The 22,089-nt window shown below is 35.0% G+C and overlaps 1 protein-coding gene across 10 annotated transcripts in view; it reads right to left on the reverse strand.

Moving 5' to 3' along the window:
- KIAA0825 (KIAA0825 ortholog) overlaps positions 1-22,089 on the reverse strand; it is a 443,396-nt gene that overhangs the window by 305,333 nt on the left and 115,974 nt on the right. For 9 of the 10 annotated variants that reach the window (XM_037733314.1, XM_037733312.1, XM_037733313.1 and 6 more), the window contains 5 exons: positions 18,089-18,316; positions 16,612-16,877; positions 15,140-15,290; positions 10,390-10,580; positions 7,880-8,062 (listed from right to left, as the gene is read on the reverse strand). In XM_037733314.1, coding sequence (XP_037589242.1) covers positions 7,880-8,062; positions 10,390-10,580; positions 15,140-15,290; positions 16,612-16,877; positions 18,089-18,316 — 1,019 coding nt within the window. Of the gene's footprint in view, positions 1-7,879; positions 8,063-10,389; positions 10,581-15,139; positions 15,291-16,611; positions 16,878-18,088; positions 18,317-21,807; positions 22,025-22,089 lie in introns of those variants that run through there. The other variant, XM_037733318.1, reaches the window with a different exon arrangement.

A 22,089-nucleotide genomic window follows, 5' to 3' on the forward strand; every position in this document is an offset into this window, starting at 1 on the left:
GCCTCCCAAAGTGCTGGGATTACAGGCTTGAGCCACCGCGCCCGGCCCAAATTTGACCTTTCTATCCCCCTGGTTGTCTTGCTAAATAGAACATCTTCTAGTTAAATAGACTTGGACCTTTTTTAGACTTTTAATATATCATCTCTTCTTTAAAAGGCTTTTTTTTCTCACTAAATCTCAGATCAAAACAAACATTCCTTAAATAGGCTTCAAAATCAGGCTGTAATATTTCCATTGCATGCATTCCACTGCCTGAGCTAGAGAAGTAAGCAGAAGCCAGACCAAGTACAAAGATACATTTTTCTAAGGAGTTTGGACTTAGTACCAGCAATAAAGAATCACTGAAGAGTTTATAGTATGGGATTAACACCAGCAGTTTTGTATCCTAGAAAAATCACTTCAGCAGTAGTAAGGAGAACAGACTGGAAAAAGTCAGGCAGGAGGGAGGGAGATAATGAAGATGATATTGTAGTAGACAGGTGAGAGAGGATAAGACGCTGAACCAAGGTAAGAGATAGGAGATAGAAAGTACGAGACAAATATAAAACATGTTAAATTAACGGAACAAACACTATTCATCTCCTAATGACATGGGGCTGGCGATGGTATAAGTGGAGAGATAGAAGGAGAAAATTAAGGAAAAGAAAGAAGCTTAGGATACACTGCAAGTATTTTACTTAGTTTTAGATATGTTAAGGGGGCTACAGACATCTGAAGTACAAGGCATCCAATAGGAATTTGGATTTACTGATACAGCACATACAAGAGCTGTCTGGTTTGAAGATATCAATGTGGAAGTCATCACATAATGGTATAGCCATATGGATGAACTTACCCCCCAAAAAAGAAGTTAGAGAAGCCAAGAGAAAAGAAAATGACTGAATCCATTGGAGTTAGCAATTGGGTGTGTATGGATGACTCTGCCCATGTTAGTTTAGCATGCTGAGGGTAGAAGTCCAATTGCAATGCACCGAGTGAGTGGTAGGTATAAAAGTAGACAATGAATGAAAACTGTTTTAGAAGGAAAACACAATAGTAATGGAGGAACATTTTTTAACCCAGGAAACGTTTTCGGGAAGGAGCCACAAGACAAGATAGAAAGAATATTTAAAACGCCATGAGTAGGAGGTAAATGTAATCAAGAGTCAGGTACAAAGATTTCCTTTAATTGGGAAAAGAGATATATTGATCAGACAGTAATCAAAGGATGTAGAGGTGAGTGGGGAGAAAAATTATTATTAGGAACAGAGATGAGAAGTTAAAGTGCATTCATGATGGTGTGGATTTTCTTGGAGAAGTATAGGGGCAAGGCCGTCTGCTAACAAACAAATAGGACAAGATCAGGGGCTTGATTAAAGTGGAGAAGGGTGAAAGAAGGAGTTGTCCAAGATTGGACAAAGAGTGGGATTGTCAAAGGGTATAAAAGGAGAAGTGAGTGATAGTCTCTAAAAATGTACCAGAGTCTGGATAGAGCCCAAGAGAGTGAGGGTATGAGGAGGACCATGCAACTGCTGGAGAGCAAAGAAAAGGAGGGTGCCAGTACAGTCTGACAGGGGACGCAACAAGCGGCCTGGAGAGAAAGGCAGTCTCAAAGGAAGAGAAAGACTCCGAGAGAAGGATGGGACAAGACATAGAACGCTTGATGAGACAGCAGGGGAACTGGAGAATGTGGACAAAGATACTACATATCTTTGTAGCCTTTCTCATAGCCTACGCCTACTTTCCCTTCCACTTTAATCCCTTTGCATAAAATCCCTATTTGTCTGGTTATCTGAGGGCCACCTCATTTCTCTAAGAATGAATACTTCACTGTTGTGTTCAGGTAGCTCCATTGATTGCTCTACCTCCAAAGCTTCTCTACTAAGTCTTCTCTCACTACCCTGCCTAAACTATAATGCCTTTTACAACCTCATCCCCTCTCTATGCCCTAATTTTGGTCTGTTTCTTTATAGAATTTAACTCTGCCTCCAACTCCTTTCCATTACTTTTTTATCTGCTCCATACCCCAAGGGTAAGGTCATCAAAGGTTATATAGAGGTGGTGTATGGGCACATGCAGGAACCGAAGCCAGAGGGCCTGGGCTTATATCCTGAATGTGCTTTTATTAACAGGCAATGCTAGTGGCAATATATTTACCCTCAGTTTTCTCATTTGTAAAATGGGGATTAAAATAGTAAATCACCTCACAGGGTCAGTGTGAAGATTAAGTGGAATAATGTATTTAAAGGATTTAGCAAAATGCCTTGTACACAGTAAGTGCTCTATATAAATAAGATATCATTATAATAACAGCAGTTAGAAATTGATCCTTAAAAAGTCTATGGCCATTTCAAAATGGACATGAAATTCCTTATAGTCTAAATGGTTGCCTAGCTACAGTTTTATCCTCACAACTAGACAAAATAATGGAGGATCTAATAACAATAGCATGGTGATTTAGTACCCAAATTTCTTAGACGACAAACCACTGGCAATATGGTATTTATCTGAGCATTTCTGCCAGTACCTAAACTCTTTTACCCCACTGACAGTTTCTCAGTCATACTGGTTATAGTAAGGTTATGTGGCTATAAGCGATATTATGGCAGATGTTTATGGTCTCAAAGGGAGTGAGATCTGTATGAGCATTTAATTCCACAGCAAGATCCCAAATTAGTTTCATTATTCTAGAGAGTATAACAGGGTGAAAATTGGCCCACAAGCCTCAATGGGAGAATGAAATTATGAGCTAGCTATTAGATAACCTCTAATGATGTTTTGGTATACAGTTAAAAGACAGGATGCTCTAAATAATTCATAGCGGAGAGTAAAATACAATTGTATGAGCCATAGAATTATATTTTTCACGAGACATAAAAGAATTTTGATACAGCAAATTTAAATACTTTCTTAAAAATAAATGTCTATAAGTTTGAAACAGGATACATTTCTTCACATTCCCAAATGAACACACTGGAAAGATGACTTTGCTTAAGGGGAAAAGAGTGAATTTTGGAAAATTCCTTGCCTTTGCCCTTCCTCCAACCTCAACTAACCATGCCTCTTCTTAGCATTAGCAACATACAGCCTCTGTGCTGACCATGCCAGCACTCTGTCCTAGATTCACTCTCTCTGGGCTCTCTGATCTACACCTATGTTGCCAGCATTCATTTTTTTTTTCTTTAAAAAACTGATCAGCTCTTTAGGCTTATGTAGCCAGATGCTGAAAGGAGATAAAACCCAATGCACATCAAAAGTGAGAACAGCTGATGAACTAAAAAGAGTTAGCTGGGTTTTATGCTTCTCTTGTGCCATGTTGCTTTTGGCTGTCCTCCCAGGAGAAATGGGTCTCATAATATGATGCTAATGGAATAAACCTCCATGACTGAATTAAGGTAGCCCAAGGATGTAAGTTCTATGTGAGTGGAGGGTCAGGTTAGACTTCTTGAGTCATCTGTGCCTACCATAGTGCCTGGGCCATTGGAGGCATTCAGTAAATAATACCAAGAGAAGACCACAACCTTAGAAAGGGCAGAGATAGTGTGAAACTGAATGACTAAGATAACACTGGAAAGCTTGAGATAACTGAGGACATGTGAACCTTTCTGATGGCCCTAGAATCACAGAAAATTATCTGTGAATACCAAATTCAAGATATTAAAAAGAATTCTAAGTCGCTGCTTTGCTTTCAAAATCCAGCATTATACCGGAGACTATAAGTTGTTGCCTAAATGTCATTAAATGACATTTAAATGCCTTGAATTTCTCATGATGAAGATAACTATTTGAGGTCAGCAAATGAGAATTCGAGGTTAGAGAATGACTGGTACAATGCTAGGCCCATAGTAGGTACATGGTAAATACATGGTAAAAGAAAGAAAGTATGAATGAAAGGTATTACCAAACCTTCCTTACTTAAAAGGAGGGCCATCTATGAAGAACAGTTGTGGGTGGTAGACAGCCAAAGGGCAGGCTCAGAAAAGAACATGAGATGGAGAGAGAGAAAGACCAGACCTCGGGGTACACCAGGAGCCAGCCAGTCGAATGTTCTAGGAGCAGCCCTTTTCTAAATTAATGATTGGCTCTTTTTGAGTATTTTAACCTTATTAGGATGACACATAAAGCTGTTGAATTTTGTATTTTTTAAAAATGAGATTTCCCTTTAAAAATAATGTTTAGAGGAAGGTGGATAAAGGGAGTCACTGAACTTAAACAAAATGGCTAAGACAAGAAACTTTACTTTCTGGAAAATTTTGCATTCTGCCAGATGTCTTTTTTAAAAAAAAACATTTTAAATATATTTCAATTTCCATTTGTTTTCACAACTTTGTTGAGATATATAATTAATATGCCAAAAGATTTCCCCATTTAGAGTATACAATTAGATGGCTTATACTATATTCATGGAACTGCATAACCTTCATAAGTATCTAATTTTAGAATATTTTATTCTCAAATGAAACCCTGTATCCATTAGCAGTCACTCCCCATTCCCTCCTCCCCTCAGCTTCTGGTAATCATTGATCTACTCTGTCTCTATGGATTTGCCTATTCTGGACATTTCTAATAAATAGAATCAAATGATATGTGGGCTCTTGTGTCTGGCTTTTTTCATTTAGCATGTTTTTGAGGTTCATCCCTGTGGCAGCATGAATCAGCACTTTATTCCTCTTTATTGCTGAATAATATTCCACTATATGGATATGCCACATTTTATGTATCCATTGACTTGTTGATGGACATTTGGCTGCTTCCACATTGTGTTATTTTGAAAAATGCTGCTATACAAATTTTTGTATGGACATAACATTTTGAACACTCCCACACAAATTTTTGTGTGGACATAATATATTCATTGTTGGGGCATATGATGATATGCTCAACATTTCACATAAGCATATTCTATGCTTAACATTTTGAGGACCTGCCTATTTTCCAAGGTGTGCCACCACTCCTGAGGTAGAAAAGCAAAGGCCTATTTTGTTTTCTGAGAAAGAGTGAAATAGTTTCTTTTTTAAAAAAAGGATAAGGCCATAACCTCAAAAGGCATAACATTAGTTTGAAACAGAACTATAAACAGAGCATTGGAATTTGGTGATTAAAAAGCCTATGAGTGACAACAAATGGACCCCAAGATGAGGCTGCTATTCCTTGGCTTAGTGATCCGCCTTCTGGCGTATTTCTGAAGACTCTAGCCTTTGCATGGTTTGTTGGCAGTTGTATTGAAATCCCACACTTCCATCTTATTAAATGTTGAGATAGCATGCTTTCAGGAAGTTTCTACTATTAGGACTTTTGATATAATATATCAAAACATTTGGGTAAATGAAGATATAGAAATTAGATATAGATATGAAATTTATTATTTCATTCTACCTTTTATTGTAGATTTAGGGAGGACAATATTATTTCAATTTAAAACAAAAAATTTCATCAGCTGTTCTTAAATTACTTGTGACAGATACTACATCTTGCTCATTGTTATATCCCTTGTCTTTAACTATAGGGGCTAGAGAGGCAACAACAATTGTTGAATTGAAACTAAATTACCTTTACGCAATATTCTAGTAATTAATTTTTAATCTGCTATACATGAACTAAAACTAAAGTCTATGCACTCAAAATGCAACATATGAAACCACTGTGTGGGTATGTGTATGAACATGTATGTGAATATGCTTCTCAACCTGCAGTTTAACAGCCTTTATGAAATAATTATAAGTGATAAGCACTTCGGAAAATACACGGTGAATATTTTCCGTTTCAGCAGGTTCCTTTCCCTGGAGAACAAAGCTGAAGTACTCCTTTTACAACATTCTAACAGAAATCTATAAAGGCGAGTTAAAAAAGAACACATATTTTTGCAAACAGGTTTCATTTTTCCTGAAAAGACTTTACAATCATGTACTCCTATCCAGGGATTTGGTGGTCCTATGCTAAGCTCAGAAAGGAAAACACATTTAGTTTTTCTGTTAGAACTACTTGAAATAAAGGCAGTCACCTTCTAAAAGGGCATATCACACAGAGTGACAAATAACAGGTACAGTTTATAAAAATTCAATACTATTAATATTTGATGGCTGCTTTTCACCAATTCCTCAAAGAATGTGATTTAATTTTTTAATGTGAGATTAACAGTTTTTTCTAACATGCTAATAGTATGACAGATTCTTATCTTGGATGTGCAAAAAAGCTCAATAAGTCAACAGCGTTTTTGCAACACACAAATATATTTTTCTCTAGTTGGCAAAGAACATGCTGCCTTGTAGATTTCCTTTGTCAATACAAAGCAAAGTATATTTCAAAGATTAGATTTATAGTCTAAGAAAACAATCATGACATTTAAACAAACATCAATGGATAAAACTTTTGAAATTTTTTGAACTAAGAAATATTTAAAAAGAATTAAAATATATTTAGGTTTTTGTTCATGCTTCAAAGCAATATGGCTATCTATGTTTTATATTAAGATAAACCAGAGGCAGTGCTTAGCGTAAAATGTTCTGTAATCCTGGTTGAAATTAGCAATTTAAATTTGCTGAATGAGGTTACAGTGCAATATCTAATGCACAAATCATAGAGATTTGAGTACTTGCATAGTTGTTAAAAAATGTATCAAAAAGCCATAGGTTAACAAAAATGAATGTATGTTACATTATTATTAAAATATGCACTCTTTGATAATAATTTATTTGTTTTACAAATGCATTGGGGGGGCTAAAATTTTTCAATTCATCTGTGACAAAGCATGAAATTCAATATTGCTCACCATGACCAATCCATGAAATTTGTCAACTTTGTTCCTGATTTTCACAGGGCCTTCCTCTTAGATGAAATGACGCATTGAACTAAGAGCATAGCAATTTTTTCATCTATGGTAAATCAGTTTAGTTTTCTAGGATTTATTATGGGCTTCAGACTTGAGCTTTTTATGATTATGAACCATTATGTACATAATATCAACCGTATGGCAATTTATCTCACTGTTTCTTTCCCTTTCTGAAAGAATTCTCCATTTCTAAAAGTAGCTCTCAACTTGGGTTGCTAGAAGGAACACTCAGTAAACAATGGGCTTATTGAAAGTCAGAGTAGGTAAAAATTACATGGAAGCTGAAATCAAAGCAGTTAATTACCTTAGGGATATCAAATACAAATGTCTCAACATTTATGGAAAATTAAGATTTGTATATTGCTTTTACCAGAATGTTTTGCAAAGAAACACTTGACCTGATTTATCCTTAGAAATAGACATATGTAAAATTTTTACTACCCATGAAGATACAATTATGTAGTTAAAAAATGAAAGTGGAGGAGGTTATAAACAAAATGGTATTAATGTTTTATTATTAGACTCTTCTAACCTCCTCTGTAACATTACAGATATGAATTAACAAGAAATCAAAAGTAATTAAATGTTTCTAGATTTCTCTAAATCTTATTTGTTGAGCTAAGTAAAATATTTCCACATTTAAAAAATGTAATTATTAATTCTATTTCCATTTGCCATTACTAGTTGAGGTACATCTCAAATATAGTTTTCCTTTTCATAGAATATCAAAAAATCACTGCGATAATTAGGCCGTCAATATAATTTGATCATTTAAACAACCCAAATTGTGAAGCTAAAAATGTTCCTGATTGTATCAGAACTTTATCAGCTGAATGGGATTGACCAATAGAGACATAACACATTTTTGGGCACTGAGTTGCATTGAGAATTATGAACCCCCTGTTGGTTGGTGTTAGTTTTAATAAATGGCCTAGTTCACAGTCTCAAAAATGCACTTCAAAAGATTTCTACTTGTAATTTCACGTTATTCAATAAGTGTTTGAAAATAACTTTGTTAATCACATTATTATATATCATAATAGGTAAAAGGAAAATCCATTTGATACTTACTTATATAATTCTGTTAATGGTGAAGTCAAAATGACTAATGTTGTAAACAGATTATTACAATGGGTATGAATTTTAAAAATTGTATTATCTGTATGCTCATGAGGATTCAAAAGTTTTTGTACAGATGTACAAACTGACCATAACATGTTCTCAGTGCATATTAAAATTGTTGTGACATCAAGTCTGTTGGAAAGAAAGAAAAGGAAATCATGTTAAACAAAATAATGTTTCTGCTTGGTAGGCACATTGATTCATATCTCTTATAATAAGCATACATACGAATAGAAAAATTCAGTTAGACACTGGAGCTTCAGAGATCAAAACCAAATAAAAAGCATACAAGACACTCTTTGAGTTTCTAGGTTAGGTGACCCACAATACCATTATTTTTAGGGATGGTGAGCTCTGTAATAGTGTTTTAGGGGTGCTTTTAAAAAAATGTTTATTTTACATTATTAGGATTCTGTTCAAGAAATTCAAGAGATCCCAGAAATTACACTAAGCAAAAGAGAAGCTAGATGAAAAGAAAAATTTGCTATTATCCATATATATGCATGATAGGTTAAAATTCGAGGACAAAACAATTCTCCTCAATCATGTGTAAGCTGTCAAAAAAAAATTACAAGATTGGCAACATGTTCTCCTAGCAAGTGGGAAATGAGAAGAAAAGACAAAGCTCCAATCAAGAAGCCTATAGTTTCAGAAGTGTTTAATATTAAATATATGGAAAATATGCTGTATTATTTATCTTGCTCACAGACTTATTTCTTTGTTTTCATCTTCTTGAGTTTTAATAGGGACCCAAAGATCTTTTTAATTATTATTTTGGCATATAACTAAATTGAACAGATCTTAGTTTGTTTCTTCTTTTTTTCTTTTAAATTCAGGGGTGAAGAAACAGAAGATGAAAAGTTTGAAGCGATAAGAAAAATGCAAGTTTGAGGATCTTTCATGACACTTTTGCCTCAAATTTATTATATATAATACATATTATACATTAATAATATATGACACATATATAAATTGTATATATGGCTTGGTTATGTGACATTTGGAGGCTACTGGAATACAAAAATAATCAATAATGGCCTTTACAAAGGTTTAATTTTAGTTTGTATATGCTTTTTGTAATTGCTAGATAAATAATGACTAATCCAACATATATGTAGACACACACACACACACACACACACACACACACACACAAACACAATCCGATTTCCATAATAATGGTAGTTTAGGATTAACCAGTCAAATAAAATTATTTATATATTTTACTTATAAAAACTAGAAGAAATACTTCTAGCATTGCATGACATTTTTATGCAGCCACACAGAAAATAAAAACCAAAAGTCTCCATTGTACAGTTAATTAATTAAATATATGACCCATTTCTACCTATTTCATGAGCTAACAGTAAAGCTGATTTCACAAATATCTCATAATGACTTGCCATTTCATAATCAAAAGTGATTTATGCTACCTAAGGAAAAGAATGAAGGTATTCTTTGCTTTCAAAAGGAATTTTCCATCTATTCTTCAGAGTTCAATTTTTTTGAAAAGTCTGGTCAGTAATTCAAAACAGCCTGTGCAAAATACCATATTTATGAAACACTGCAGCAGGACCTAAATGCCCTTCAAATGGCAGTATGCTTTACAAGAACATGATCAGGAAATGATTCCTCCTGCCAAAAAAAAAAAAAAAAAAAGCCTAAAAAGCCTCCGATGTCTGTAGGTTTCTTGTAAAATATATCTGAAAAAACTTAATTCTACCTAAAAAGTCTGAATCATATTACACAGAATATTTACAACAAAAACCTTTTCTTCATATACATACAAGACCTTTGTAGTCTTGTAAGCACATTCATATATTCATTGCCTAGATAACTCATAGAATTGTACTATAAATTCAGCCTTATTTAATACTCAGTGACTGTTGCTCCTCATTTTCTGTGATTTCATACTTTGTTGAACTGGCTTTTCTAATAAACAATGAAATAAAAGGAAAAAAAGAGTTAGAATATACTAGGAAGAAAAATAATTACACGAAATAGTTTTCTTAATGAAGATAAACTTCTATATTTAAAGGCTTAAGAAAAAACAACTAAAATCTCCTGGTTGCCTAGAAGCTCAAAATCAAATTAGTCAAATTGACTGCTCCATCATGGCATGGATGCTTTGTTATCAATTTCAGGGCCTTAATTTTCTATTTTTATCTTAGTAACATTTGTAGATCTATGTCCTAGATTATAAGATACCTTGAATCATTCTTTAGAAACAAGTGGGTTCTACAGACAATTTTAAGGAGTAAAAAGAACAAATTTACTTTGATTCAGGTTTCATATTTTCACTTAAATAACTCAGGAAAATAGAATATGATTTCTTTTCAGATGTTAGAAACATGTTAAATATATAAGGAGTATGCCATGAGATTCAGAATTACATTCTGCTTTATACCAACTGATAAAAAGTTTTCTGGAAAAGCAGTGTTTTTCAGAACTTCAATTACCTTAACTGTGGGGTTCTCTTACGGCTGGGGTGAGCACGGGCATATCTGGAGGCAAGTAGACCCAAAGATTTCTCCAGCACTTCTGCTAGAATCTCCCGGGCTAACTTAGGAGGCAGAATGGTCCAGAGATCATGATGAAGAGCCCAGCAGAAATAATGCCACATCTGGATCGAGAACGAACATCTTTCCCCCTGGCAAAACCACCACACGTTAAACCATAGAATTCCGTCTTCCAAAATGTCAATTTGCTTTCTATGAACCTAATTAGTTCAGGCTGAAAGGAAATAGCTAAAGAGTCTGACACACTAGCAGACCAACAAAGGTTTTTGACAAGATGTAAAACATCCTTATTGACAAAGGAACAGATGTTTTATTTAAATTATGAGACTAGATATTCTAGTGCAAATCCAGACCACAAATATTTAACCTAGCATAGCCTTGATTTACCTACTCCTAGCCTATGGTTTAAAATTTATTTTTAAACAACTTGCTTTGTAGTTGCTGAAAAAGTCATGCTAGCTTGTTTAAGACAGTGGACTGATTCTTCTAAAATTAAAATCTATTTAAATCATTTCAGTAGGTATATTTTTCTGAGCCTATTAGCATCACTGACGTAATTTTATAAACGTTTCAGATTTCACATTATAATGAAGTGACAGGAGTAAAAAGAAACTCGGACACTGCATTCTTAGAAACATTCTTGAAACCAAGGGGGATGGGTAACTATCAAAGATTATTACATTAGGCTATTTTGCCTATGTTATTTAAATAACAATACTAGAAACAGCTAACCACAAAAATCTGAGTATACAAGATTCTTTAAAGCCTAGGTACATATTATCACCATTTCTTAGTATTTTTTTATGGCATCTCATACTTTTAAAGAGTCATATTTTCATTCTTTTCCACCCCAGTACAGATCTCTTCTGTGTGCCAAATTTTCTGACTGCAGAGGAAGAGCTAACAATGGCTAGGGCAAAGGGGAACAGGCAGAAAGAAGGTGGCCTCAAGTGATTTACAAGCATTCATCAGGTAAAGCGTCCTCTCAGGAAGATATGCTAGTAGTTTCATCTCATTTTCTTCAAATCAGATCAAATGATTATTTGAAATAGGAAGATTAGAATGCATTCCTCAAGCATTATCTTGATTATGTTAATATACCAAAAGTTAAACTAGTAAAATTTCCTCTTATATTCCAAGTGATTATCTCTTACTTAAAAATTCTGCTTTGTCCACTATTTGTATTTGTCAAAAAAATGTCATCTAAAAAAAAATCTGTTGTTCTGTTGTGTCAAAAGTTGATAGTTTCTTATGCAGACACTCTCTTCAGTATTTTCTTTATGTATTACTCTTCCGGTAGTTTCTTTGATTACTAATATCTTCTGCAGTCACCTTAACAATAATTTATAGTTATTATCTACTGACTTCCATATTGCATTTATAAATGCGTAGAATTTGTACTCCTTGGGTAAGAAACTTGGGCATCAAAATGTCAGAGTCAAGTTCAAACTGGTGGGGACTTTGGCCACTGGCTTCTGATTTCCTAATTAGATGTGTATCTAAACTAAGAAAAAGACATTGGGAAACTAATGCTGAAGCAGCAAAGTTACAGTTTCTTATGCTTTCTTTGTTGTGTGTTTTGATGAATACTTTTTCAACTAAGAAAGGAGTTTTAATGCTTGACTTTCTCATATTTATTGTGTTGCATGTAAATTAAACTGAAACTGACCCCAGCTGATACAGTGACTAATATGAACGATTTACACTAATTTTCCCCATGGCAATGTGTGGGTTCTTATTGTAACATGATCACAATGATTTCTCATGTTCTTCAAAATATGAATAAACTTCCTTAATAGCTATCATTTAGTGATAAATGAGAAATAAAAGTAACTTAGGCACACAGATTTCTTCTCTTAAAAGTCAAAAATACTTATTTTAAGACTTTTTAAAATATAAAATTCATGCTTAAAATATTTCAATAGGTCTTTGTTCTAACAATTATTTTTAAAATTCATACAACTTCAATGTACGCAAGAGTTTTCATTAAACTAAATGTGATTGATTTATTTTTCTGACCTGTTTCCTTATTTGTTGTCATTTCAAAAGTATTCTGCTAGTAAACATCTGTTATTTTTGCAGACCCACTATAATGTAAACAGATGTGAGTTTTTATTTAGATTATATATCAGGAAACAAGCAGCTGGGCTTTATTATAGAAGCCACTCAGTATTATTTTTGAACAGACAATTCTTTATTCTTTGACTACTGGAAAACACAAGTTCCTAAAACTGAGCAGATGTCAACTATACTAAAAGCTTAATTTTAAACATGTAATTTGAACACCCACTGTGCCATCGTGACCAGTACCTCATCAGAGAGATACAGAACTCTTTAACTCTCTCAACCTGACAGTTTAGAAAATGGAAATAATGTATCTGCATCTAACTTGCTATCACAAAACATGAGCAAATATTGCTGCATATCTTGTAAATTATTTTACTATTTCTTTACTATGCTCTGCACATGGTGATAGGTTCCCTTGAGACCTCTATCATATCCTTCACCTCCAGTCAGGCAGATATCATCTTTTTCCCTCTCAAAGCAGGACTGCCAAAAACGTAATAGTTCTGTTTCACAAATCAGTTGGAATAATGGGGAGAGGAGAAGAAAGGGGTGCAGTAAGCAAGATAAAGCCATGTCAGGTACTCCAGTTGTCAAAACAGTTTAAAATCAGTGCTATTTTTAGAAGGTTCTTATTTTTGATACATAAAAAAGCAGTATCACTTTATTTTTCTGAGAATAAATAACAACCACTAACTCTGCAATTAAATTGTAACTACTGACCATGTAAGTATATGGAAGCTACAGTACCATGTAATCACAGGGTAACTATCTTGTTATTTCCGTCTTTGAAGCTAAAGCCTTGTCATAAGATCTAAGAGCTGCATGTTACATGGTAATTTGTTGGTTTTTTTAAATACTTGGTAACTTCAATAACAGGTTCTCAATGCATCCACTTATTTATACTGTACAACTCTTCTAGCTCCCAATTTGCATAAGAGGAAACATAACACCCCTGTGTTGAACATATAGTGAGATGATACCTGTTCTTCATGGAAAACATCATATAAAATTGCTCATTAGTAGTACACTGACATATTGAAATAGTTTGAAACATGAGACGGATTCATTTTCAACCACTCTGTTTACTTCAAGGCAAATAAGGAAAATATGATGTTGCCAGGAGAGGGGAAGACCAATACTTTCATTCTTATCTCACGCTACCAGCTGCACCACACCACTTTCTCTTTCTCATTCTGCTCGCTCTTTCCATGACTGAAGTATGTCAGATTTGGAAAACTCCATATGGATGCTCTTGCAAAAAGAAAAACTCTCTGGGAAGGGCCTCTAAAGGAGAGATGAAATGTTCTTGGAAAAAGTGGAAAGTTCTTTAAGAGAGCTTCTTATTAGCTGCTCCTCTCTGTTGTAGCAACATTTATTATGATAATAACTGAGGCATAAATGAAACCACAGGAACCTGCAGTGCCTGCAAGGTGACAGGAGTGATTCTGTTGAATAAAACTCCACTATGTTTTTCTCAATATGTTATAGTGATTAGGACAATCAAGAAAATGAAAGTCATAAACTTCAATCTAGAAGAAAAGGTAAAATGGAAAAGGTAATGAAGCTGGGCATGGCTGTTGCATTTTTTTTAACCCTGATTACTAAGATATTATAAATGTTTCACTCTGCCCTGGAATCAACTTCAAGGAATTTCAAATATTGTGGTCTGTGCATAATCAATGAGATTTAGGTGAAGGGAAACCAATGAAGCTTGATGATGAATAATTTTAATTGATCCTGGGTTTGGTTGCACTGGGAATCATTAGGCTTCAATTTGCTAAAATCTGGGATTTCAAAACATAGGCTAAATGAAAATAGGTAAGCTATAAATGATCAGATGAGTCTTTTTTTTTTGAGATGGAGTCTCCCTCTGTTGCCCAGGCTGGAGTGCAGTGGCTGGATCTCAGCTCATTGCAACACCGTCTCCCGGGTTCAAGCAATTCTCCTGCCTCAGCCTCCTGAGTAGCTAGAATTACAGAAATACACCACCACACCCAGCTAATTGTTTGTATTTTTACTACGGAAGGGGTTTCACCATGTTGGCCAGGCTGGTCTCAAAGCCCTGACCTCAAGTGATCTGCTGACCTCAGCCTCCCAAGGTACTAGGATTACAGGCATGAGCCACTGTGCCCAGCCTCAGATGGGTCTTAAAGCACACTCATAAGAACATACGATGAGAAGGAAAAAAATTATAAAGAATAAAACTGCTTAATAAAAGGTATTTATCAAACACAGATGGAAATATATAACAAGAAAAAATGCAAGGATATCCATAACTAACTGGTCCTTTTGGAAAAAATACAAGGTTGTAGCATTTTGGCATTCTTATCTCTTTGAGTTTTCATTGTATCCCATTATATTCCAACTTATATAGCACTGCAACATTGCAGCTCAAATGAGGTTATTTTTACTTTTAAGCAGAAGGAGAGTTCTGATGTCTAATTTGTTTCAGGTTTTTAAAAACAGTGTTTTTCCTAAGTATGAATTCAATATTTAAAAAATATTATCCTAACAGCCTTCATGTATTAGTAATGCCAAACTCATGTTTCTAATTAGCCAGAAAGCAGGTAGGCAGTAAAACATATTTGTGTAAAAAGGAAGGATAGTAAACTTAACTTCACACCTCATAAAAAGCTTTGTAGTCGTCCCAGTGGTGGCTCTCAGCATCCTGTAAAATGCTTGTAGCACAAACTCTGACGCAGTAGTTCGTAACCTGAAACTGTAGAGTGTTGATGAATTCCTGATATCGTTGGACAGGCACCAGGAATATGGGTCTGTTCAGAGAGAATGATCAAAGAGACAGAGATTTAAGGCCTGTGTAGTAGGAGATAACAATCTCCAGTACTACAAATGGTTTTGATTATTAGATATCAATCATTCATTTCCTCTTAATGCTGAAGTTTGCATCCACATTCACTTTCCAAAAAGGAAAAAAAAAAAAAAACTGGTCTTTGTTTCACAGCCCTTTGAAAACATACATCTGCTGTTCTACAAATACACACTTCAATTTGAGACAAACTGTATTGTCAATACATCATTCAAAAATAAAAGTGTTCTTTGTAAGCCTATTATTAGAGATCAGTGCATTATTTAGGCATTAGGTTATTGTTATTACTAGAGAACAACATGCACTTGTCAGAACCAACTTTTATAAAGCTATCAAATGTCCCACAAACACATTATTTTTAAAAATTATAATTCTGTAGATATCAATTATCTCATAAACTGTTTTTTAAAATTCTACAGAAATATTAAAATGATTTCTGACACATTTTGTTTATAAATTCAAGCATGAATCACAACATCTGACTACTTGCAAGAATTTAAAGATATATCACAGTTACACCCTAGCCAAATTCATTTTACTTTTATCTTTAGCTATGAATATTACACTGTTTTCTTTCATAACCAATGGGCTATAAAGGCTGGATAAAGATTATAGAATAGATTCTTGGGGTCACAAGGGACTGCTAAGTCCACATGTTTCCTTTGCAAGAAGCCATGCTATATCTAGAGAGTGTAAGGGCAGCCAGAAAGACCATGTGATAATTAATGCCTGTGGTCATTTTTATCTCTATTCAGAAAACATACTGCAGTTTTAGATTACAAATACATGAAAATTAAGACTGCAGATGCTTTCTCTTCAAATATTACAGTTCACCACTAAATGGCTGTCTTGAAATATGTTTACATTGATCATTAAAATAGATTACAATGCATTTATTTTCTAAGTCTGCTCCATGAGACAAGAAGTTTATTTCTCCTTTTCAGTGTGGTCAGTATAATGCACTTTACAAAATGAAAGGATACATTTACTCATGTAATAACAACAGAAAATAGTTGCACTGGATTAGGGTGTTACTAGGGTTCTTTTGAGTGTGCATTTAGAGAGAGTACCTTTCTTTCTATTATCTGGTCTAACATATCCCATACTCCATCTTTTTGATATTTCCTAAAGACAAATGAAAATAATTCACCCTGTTCATGACTATTTTCTCTTTCTCAAATCTTATTATCAAAATTTCATTCCTGTGATATCCAAAGATATCACCTTTCTTTAAGCGTGACCATCAACTTAATTTAAACAACACTCACTTTTTAGTAATTTCCTTCATCAAATTATCATATTGCTTGAAGTACTGGAAGACATACACCGTTGTGGAGAGGAGTATGTGCAAGTTTTTCAGGGGAGCTTTGGAAGGAACCTCCTTGGCTCTCTCTTGCAGTCTCTGCAGGACAGCTGTTGCCACTTTACAACAGGCTTCCATCAAGTTTGCTCTAATTTCCTGAAAAGAATCATCTCTGCATGCCAGAGCCAGTGGGAGCATTGTGTCAAGTTTTTCTGTGATGTCAGAACAAAACTAGGGAGAAATAAATGTGGCACTGAGTTATTTGTATCCTGACAGCACCAACTAATTTATGGACAGTGGAGCCAAATTCCTAAATAATGAATTTGGCATCAAACATAAATATAATGATGCAGCTCTGTAATAATCGATTTCTCAGTTGCAGAAAGTTAAATGTTTTATGTCAAATAAGGAAATACCAAAATGATGCTTCTCTACATATAACCTTCAAACCTTATACTTACCAGACAGACATTATGAAAAACTCATGAGCCAGCTTTACAGGATAATACCTTTCTCTGTAGTTAGTAGGACTCAGAAAATATATATCCTTGATATTAACATTTGCATTATTTTTTAACTTATTCTAATTTTCTTTTGCTAAATTGCCATAAAGGTTTTTTTAAATTATATGCCACATATAAATGTTAGTTTAATTTAAATAATCTAGAAGAATCAGAAACAATATCATGTAGCATCCTCTTATTGGTAGGGTGTCAGCAACTTTTAGAAGTGATGAGTCTAGCCTTTCGCCATTTATTATGTATCTTCTCTTTCTTAATGGCAGAAGGGAGGTGTGGTGAATGGAAAAGTAAAGCCTGTCTCCACATCAGATCAGTCAACAGATATCAGTCAACAGATATCCCTAGGGAATGTTCTGGAGCCTTAGTGTGACAGTGGCAGAATAAGGAGGTCATCTTCAAAAATTCTCTTTTAAGAATATCCCAATCACAGGTTGCTGAACTCATTCTGGGTTTAATGCCAAGTGACTATATTTACCTCCTATTTTCTCAGTGTGTTCTGTGACTTTCAAAACACCTATGGAGATGTAAGACTGATACTAATGAGGTGAAAAGCTCATTAAAGTGTTAATGAAGATTTTTTAAGTTCCCAAACCAAGAAAAGACAGTAACTCCTTCAACCTCCTAAATTTTCCTGGAGTCATTCAAAGTTGTAATAAAAACAGGTGGTTTTCCCGGTGTTTCCCAGCCCCCCATGAAGTCACAGAGGCCCCTTTTTTGTTGCCTCAGATTCATGGAGCAACAAGCTAGCACCAGGTGTAAGTCCTTTTGGGCAGCAGTGGCCTGTGGATACCACTGAAGAAAACTGGTACTGGGTTGAGTACCAACTATTTGCCAAGGGACTCCATTTGATCTACTACACTAGTATACTAAAATAAATCCCATCATGCCAGTCAGCAGTTTGAAAAGATTTCATATACTTGCTTTTCCAATTTTCTTTGGTCGTTCCTCCTCAGGAAACATATGGCTGTCTTGCCAAACTTGCTGGACATTTACAAGGTTCATAGTATAACTCACAGCTGAAGACCTTTCATTTTGTTCTTGTTGGAGAATTTTTTCAGAAAAACTTTCAATTGCAGTTATTATGCAGTGTGCCATGGGAAGAGACACTTCTTTAAATGTACTTCTCCAGTCAAAATCTAGTAAAATAGCCTGAAATATAAATTCATATGAAGTCATGTTAATCTTAATTGAGCAACAAATGTTTCTATTGTTATAGATATAAAATTATTACTTTCATTCAACATGTTGAATATATTCTTTGATATATTGTAGAAGCCCATTCTTACAACCTAAAAAATATTACCTAGTGAATGCAGCAATATACAAAAACATGTACATTCTTTACACACAGTAATATACTGACATTTCATTTTAATTCATCAGTAGATTTAATAAAAAACTTTTTAAAAAATTTAATCTCTTAAATATAGTTCAATAAAGCCATCTTTACAAGAGCAGAAAGCTACACTTACTATTCATCACATAAAACAACCTTTAAATTCAATATATTTAATAAAGTCTAAATTAGATTTTTATAGTCTTTTTTATAGTTTATTGTTAACAACCATTGCAACATAAGACAGCATTTAATATTCAACCTTTTATTTCCTTTTCACTCCAGACAAGCCAAAAAATAGCAATAAGAAATAAATTTCTCAGCAAAAACACACCACTGCACTTTCTAGATTTTTACTTGCTTAGAATTTTAGCCCCTCCAGCTGCAAAGTCATAAGCAGCACTACTTTTGTTCTAAGAATGAAGAATTGAAATAATCTGCACTGTTGTGTTGTGGTGACAGGGGGTGGTACTTGGAAGGGGGTAGAAGGGGTTGAGGTACAGGCTGATGTTTTCTTTTTTTCCTTTGGTCTGTGGCTCATAAGGCAATATATTTATAAATGTATATATATTCATAAATGTATATTTCCTCCAAGACTCCTAACATTCTTTAAAGTTCAAAAGCATTATGGGTACTAGGCTGAACCTATGCTTAGAATTGAACTTGCTCTGTTTTAGTGTAACTTTGTTTATACTAACGTGCCACCTACCTCAACTTCAGAAAACCCTGAGCTCTACGTCTCTGACTGAATGACTTATATTTCTTGATCTCAAGGGGTTTTTTGCTAAAAAAAAAACAGAGCAAAACTGTATAATTTCTATGGTCCCTTTTATTCTAAAATTACTGAAATTATAATCATAAGCCTGATTCTCTTATATGTACAACCCATTCAGCAATAATTTACTCTTTACATAACTGTACAAAGTAATAAAGGTAATTCATTTTTTAGAGCTAAAATTATGTGATTCCATGACTCTGATCACTCATGTCATCAGAAAAAATGACTTTTGTGTTCATTACGCTCGTAACTAAGTTGTAATGGATCTTTCTAAAGACTATTTGGATCTCAAGCATGATAGGGCCTAAAATACATCTCTCTTGTCATATATTTGCATAAAATTTCTCAAAAATGGGCCAGGTGCGGTGGCTCATGCCTGTAATCCCAGCACTTTGGTAGGCTGAGGTGGGCAGACCAGGAGATCGAGACAATCCTGGCTAAAACAGTGAAATCCCGTCTCTACTAAAAATACAAAGATTAGCTGGGCATGGTGGCACAAGCCTATAGTCCCAGCAACTTGGGGGGCTGAGGTAGGAGAATTTCTTGAACCCAGGAGGCGGAGGTTGCAGTAAGCTGAGATCACGTCACTGCACTCCAGCCTAGGTGACAGAGTGAGGCCGTGTCTCAAAAAAAAATTCATCAAAAATTGAATCTGGCCGGGCGCGGTGGCTCAAGCCTGTAATCCCAGCACTGTGGGAGGCCGAGGCGGGTGGATCACGAGGTCTAGAGATCGAGACCATCCTGGTCAACATGGTGAAACCCCGTCTCTACTAAAACTACAAAAAATTAGCTGGGCATGGTGGCGCGTGCCTGTAATCCCAGCTACTCAGGAGGCTGAGGCAGGAGAATTGCCTGAACCCGGGAGGCGGAGGTTGTGGTGAGCCGAGATCGTGCCATTGCACTCCAGCCTGGGTAACAAGAGCGAAACTCTGTCTCAAAAAAATAAAAAAAATTGAATCTACTCAACTGATATAATCTTATTTCTTATAAGAGAACTTAGAAGTGGCATAGTTCTAACCCTGTGCTATAACAGTAATTCCTTGGGACACATTTATGAAAGAAATGTAAAAATAAAACTACCTCCATAAAAATTCAAACTAAAAAATTCTAATTTTTGTTTTCCCTATCAGGGCATGTCTATTCACTAAAATTATTCATTTATTCATTCAAGCAAATATGTCCTGGTGGAAAATGTCATTAATTGCCATGGCTGCATTGAATTTTGAAAAAATTTTTGTGCAGTTAAAGTTACCTTTGCCTATCATAATGTAACTATAATATGTTGGCCTATCTGAATTCTCTTTTCAAAATATAGAAAAACAAGTACATTAACAGCTGCTCTTAAAAAGAAAACTGAAGGCCAGGCATGGTGGCTCACACCTATAATCCAGCACTTTGGGAGGCCGAGGCAGGTGGATCACCTGAGGTCTGGAGTTCAAGACCAGCCTTGCCAACAAGATGAAACCTGTCTCTATTGAAAATATAAAAAATTAGCTGGATGTGGTGGTGGGCACCTGTAATCCCAGGTACTCAGGAGGCTGAGACAAGAGAATCACTTGAACTCGGGAAGCAGAGATTGCAGTGAGCCAAGATTGCACCACTGCACTCCATCTTGGGTGATAGAGTGAAACTATGTGAAAGAGAGAAAGAAAAGAAAAGAAAAGAACAAAAGAAAAGGAAAGGAAAGAAAGAAAAGAGGCGAGAAAGAGAGAGAAAACTGAAAACCTGTACTTATTCAAACCTCCAATAGTTTATTTGCTCTTGTGAAATATAGTTTGCTTACTTCTACTCTTCTCTTCTGACATTTGCCATCATACATATTCCATTTAGTCTAGAGAACATTTACTAGTCGATCCAAGTAAAAAGAGAATCACTCAGTTTTCTCTTTTACACACAAATCGATAATCTGTTGAATCTCTGTTTTCTATTATCTAATGCTAATTTCTTAATACGGTACTGATTTTGATTTTTGGTTAAAGCATAATATATAATTTAGGATCTTCCTATTTCTCTTGCTTCCTAGGATAAAGCTCTGTTAAAACTATATGTTGTTTTGCCTCTTTAAATATTTACCTGGTGTATCAGTCAGGGTCCATTTGAAAAATAGAAATTACTCAAGACTTTTCAAAAGGAAGAATTTTAATGCAGGGTTTTGGTTACCTATGTGATGGAAGATTTGAGAAGTCAAACATGGACTGTGAAGTATGACAGATATTAATAGAGCAGGAGGCCACAACCACCCCTAGGGCTGGAGGAATGAAGAAAAGGGATTAAGTTATGGGAGAGTAGCTCCTGGGGGCTACCAGTTGAAGCTAAAGCCCAAGCAGACATGCCAGGTGGAACTGAAGTCAGGCAGGGCAAGCTGCATGGTGGGATCAGGGCTCACAGTGAAGATAAAGGTGTCACAGCCGTTATCAGAGATGCTCCTTAAGACGGAGCGAGGAGAAAAAACACTCTGGTTTCTCTGCAACTCCTACACTCTGTCAATGCCTTCCAACAGGTCTTCCATCAATGCCTTTAACTGGCTAAACTGTCCCAGAATCCAGAAAGCAAGGGGGCCTGGAATGTGTAATTCTCTACAATCTAGAGCAGAGCAAGGAATGGTAACAGACCTTGGGAACAATCACAGGATGGGTATGAAAAATATGAGGCCAGTTGAGATGATTGTTTCCTTTTCCTTTATAATCTCCATTTTCTCACTTTTCAACAATTATCTATAGCCCACATCCTCAAAGTGGAAACCCTGAGTCAGGATAAGAACAAAGATATCTTGACTTCCATCTTTCTATTCCGCCCATGGAACAGATT

This window comes from Cebus imitator, unplaced genomic scaffold, assembly GCF_001604975.1.
Source record: "Cebus imitator isolate Cc_AM_T3 unplaced genomic scaffold, Cebus_imitator-1.0 Scaffold515, whole genome shotgun sequence".
NCBI classification, from domain to species: domain Eukaryota; kingdom Metazoa; phylum Chordata; class Mammalia; order Primates; family Cebidae; genus Cebus; species Cebus imitator.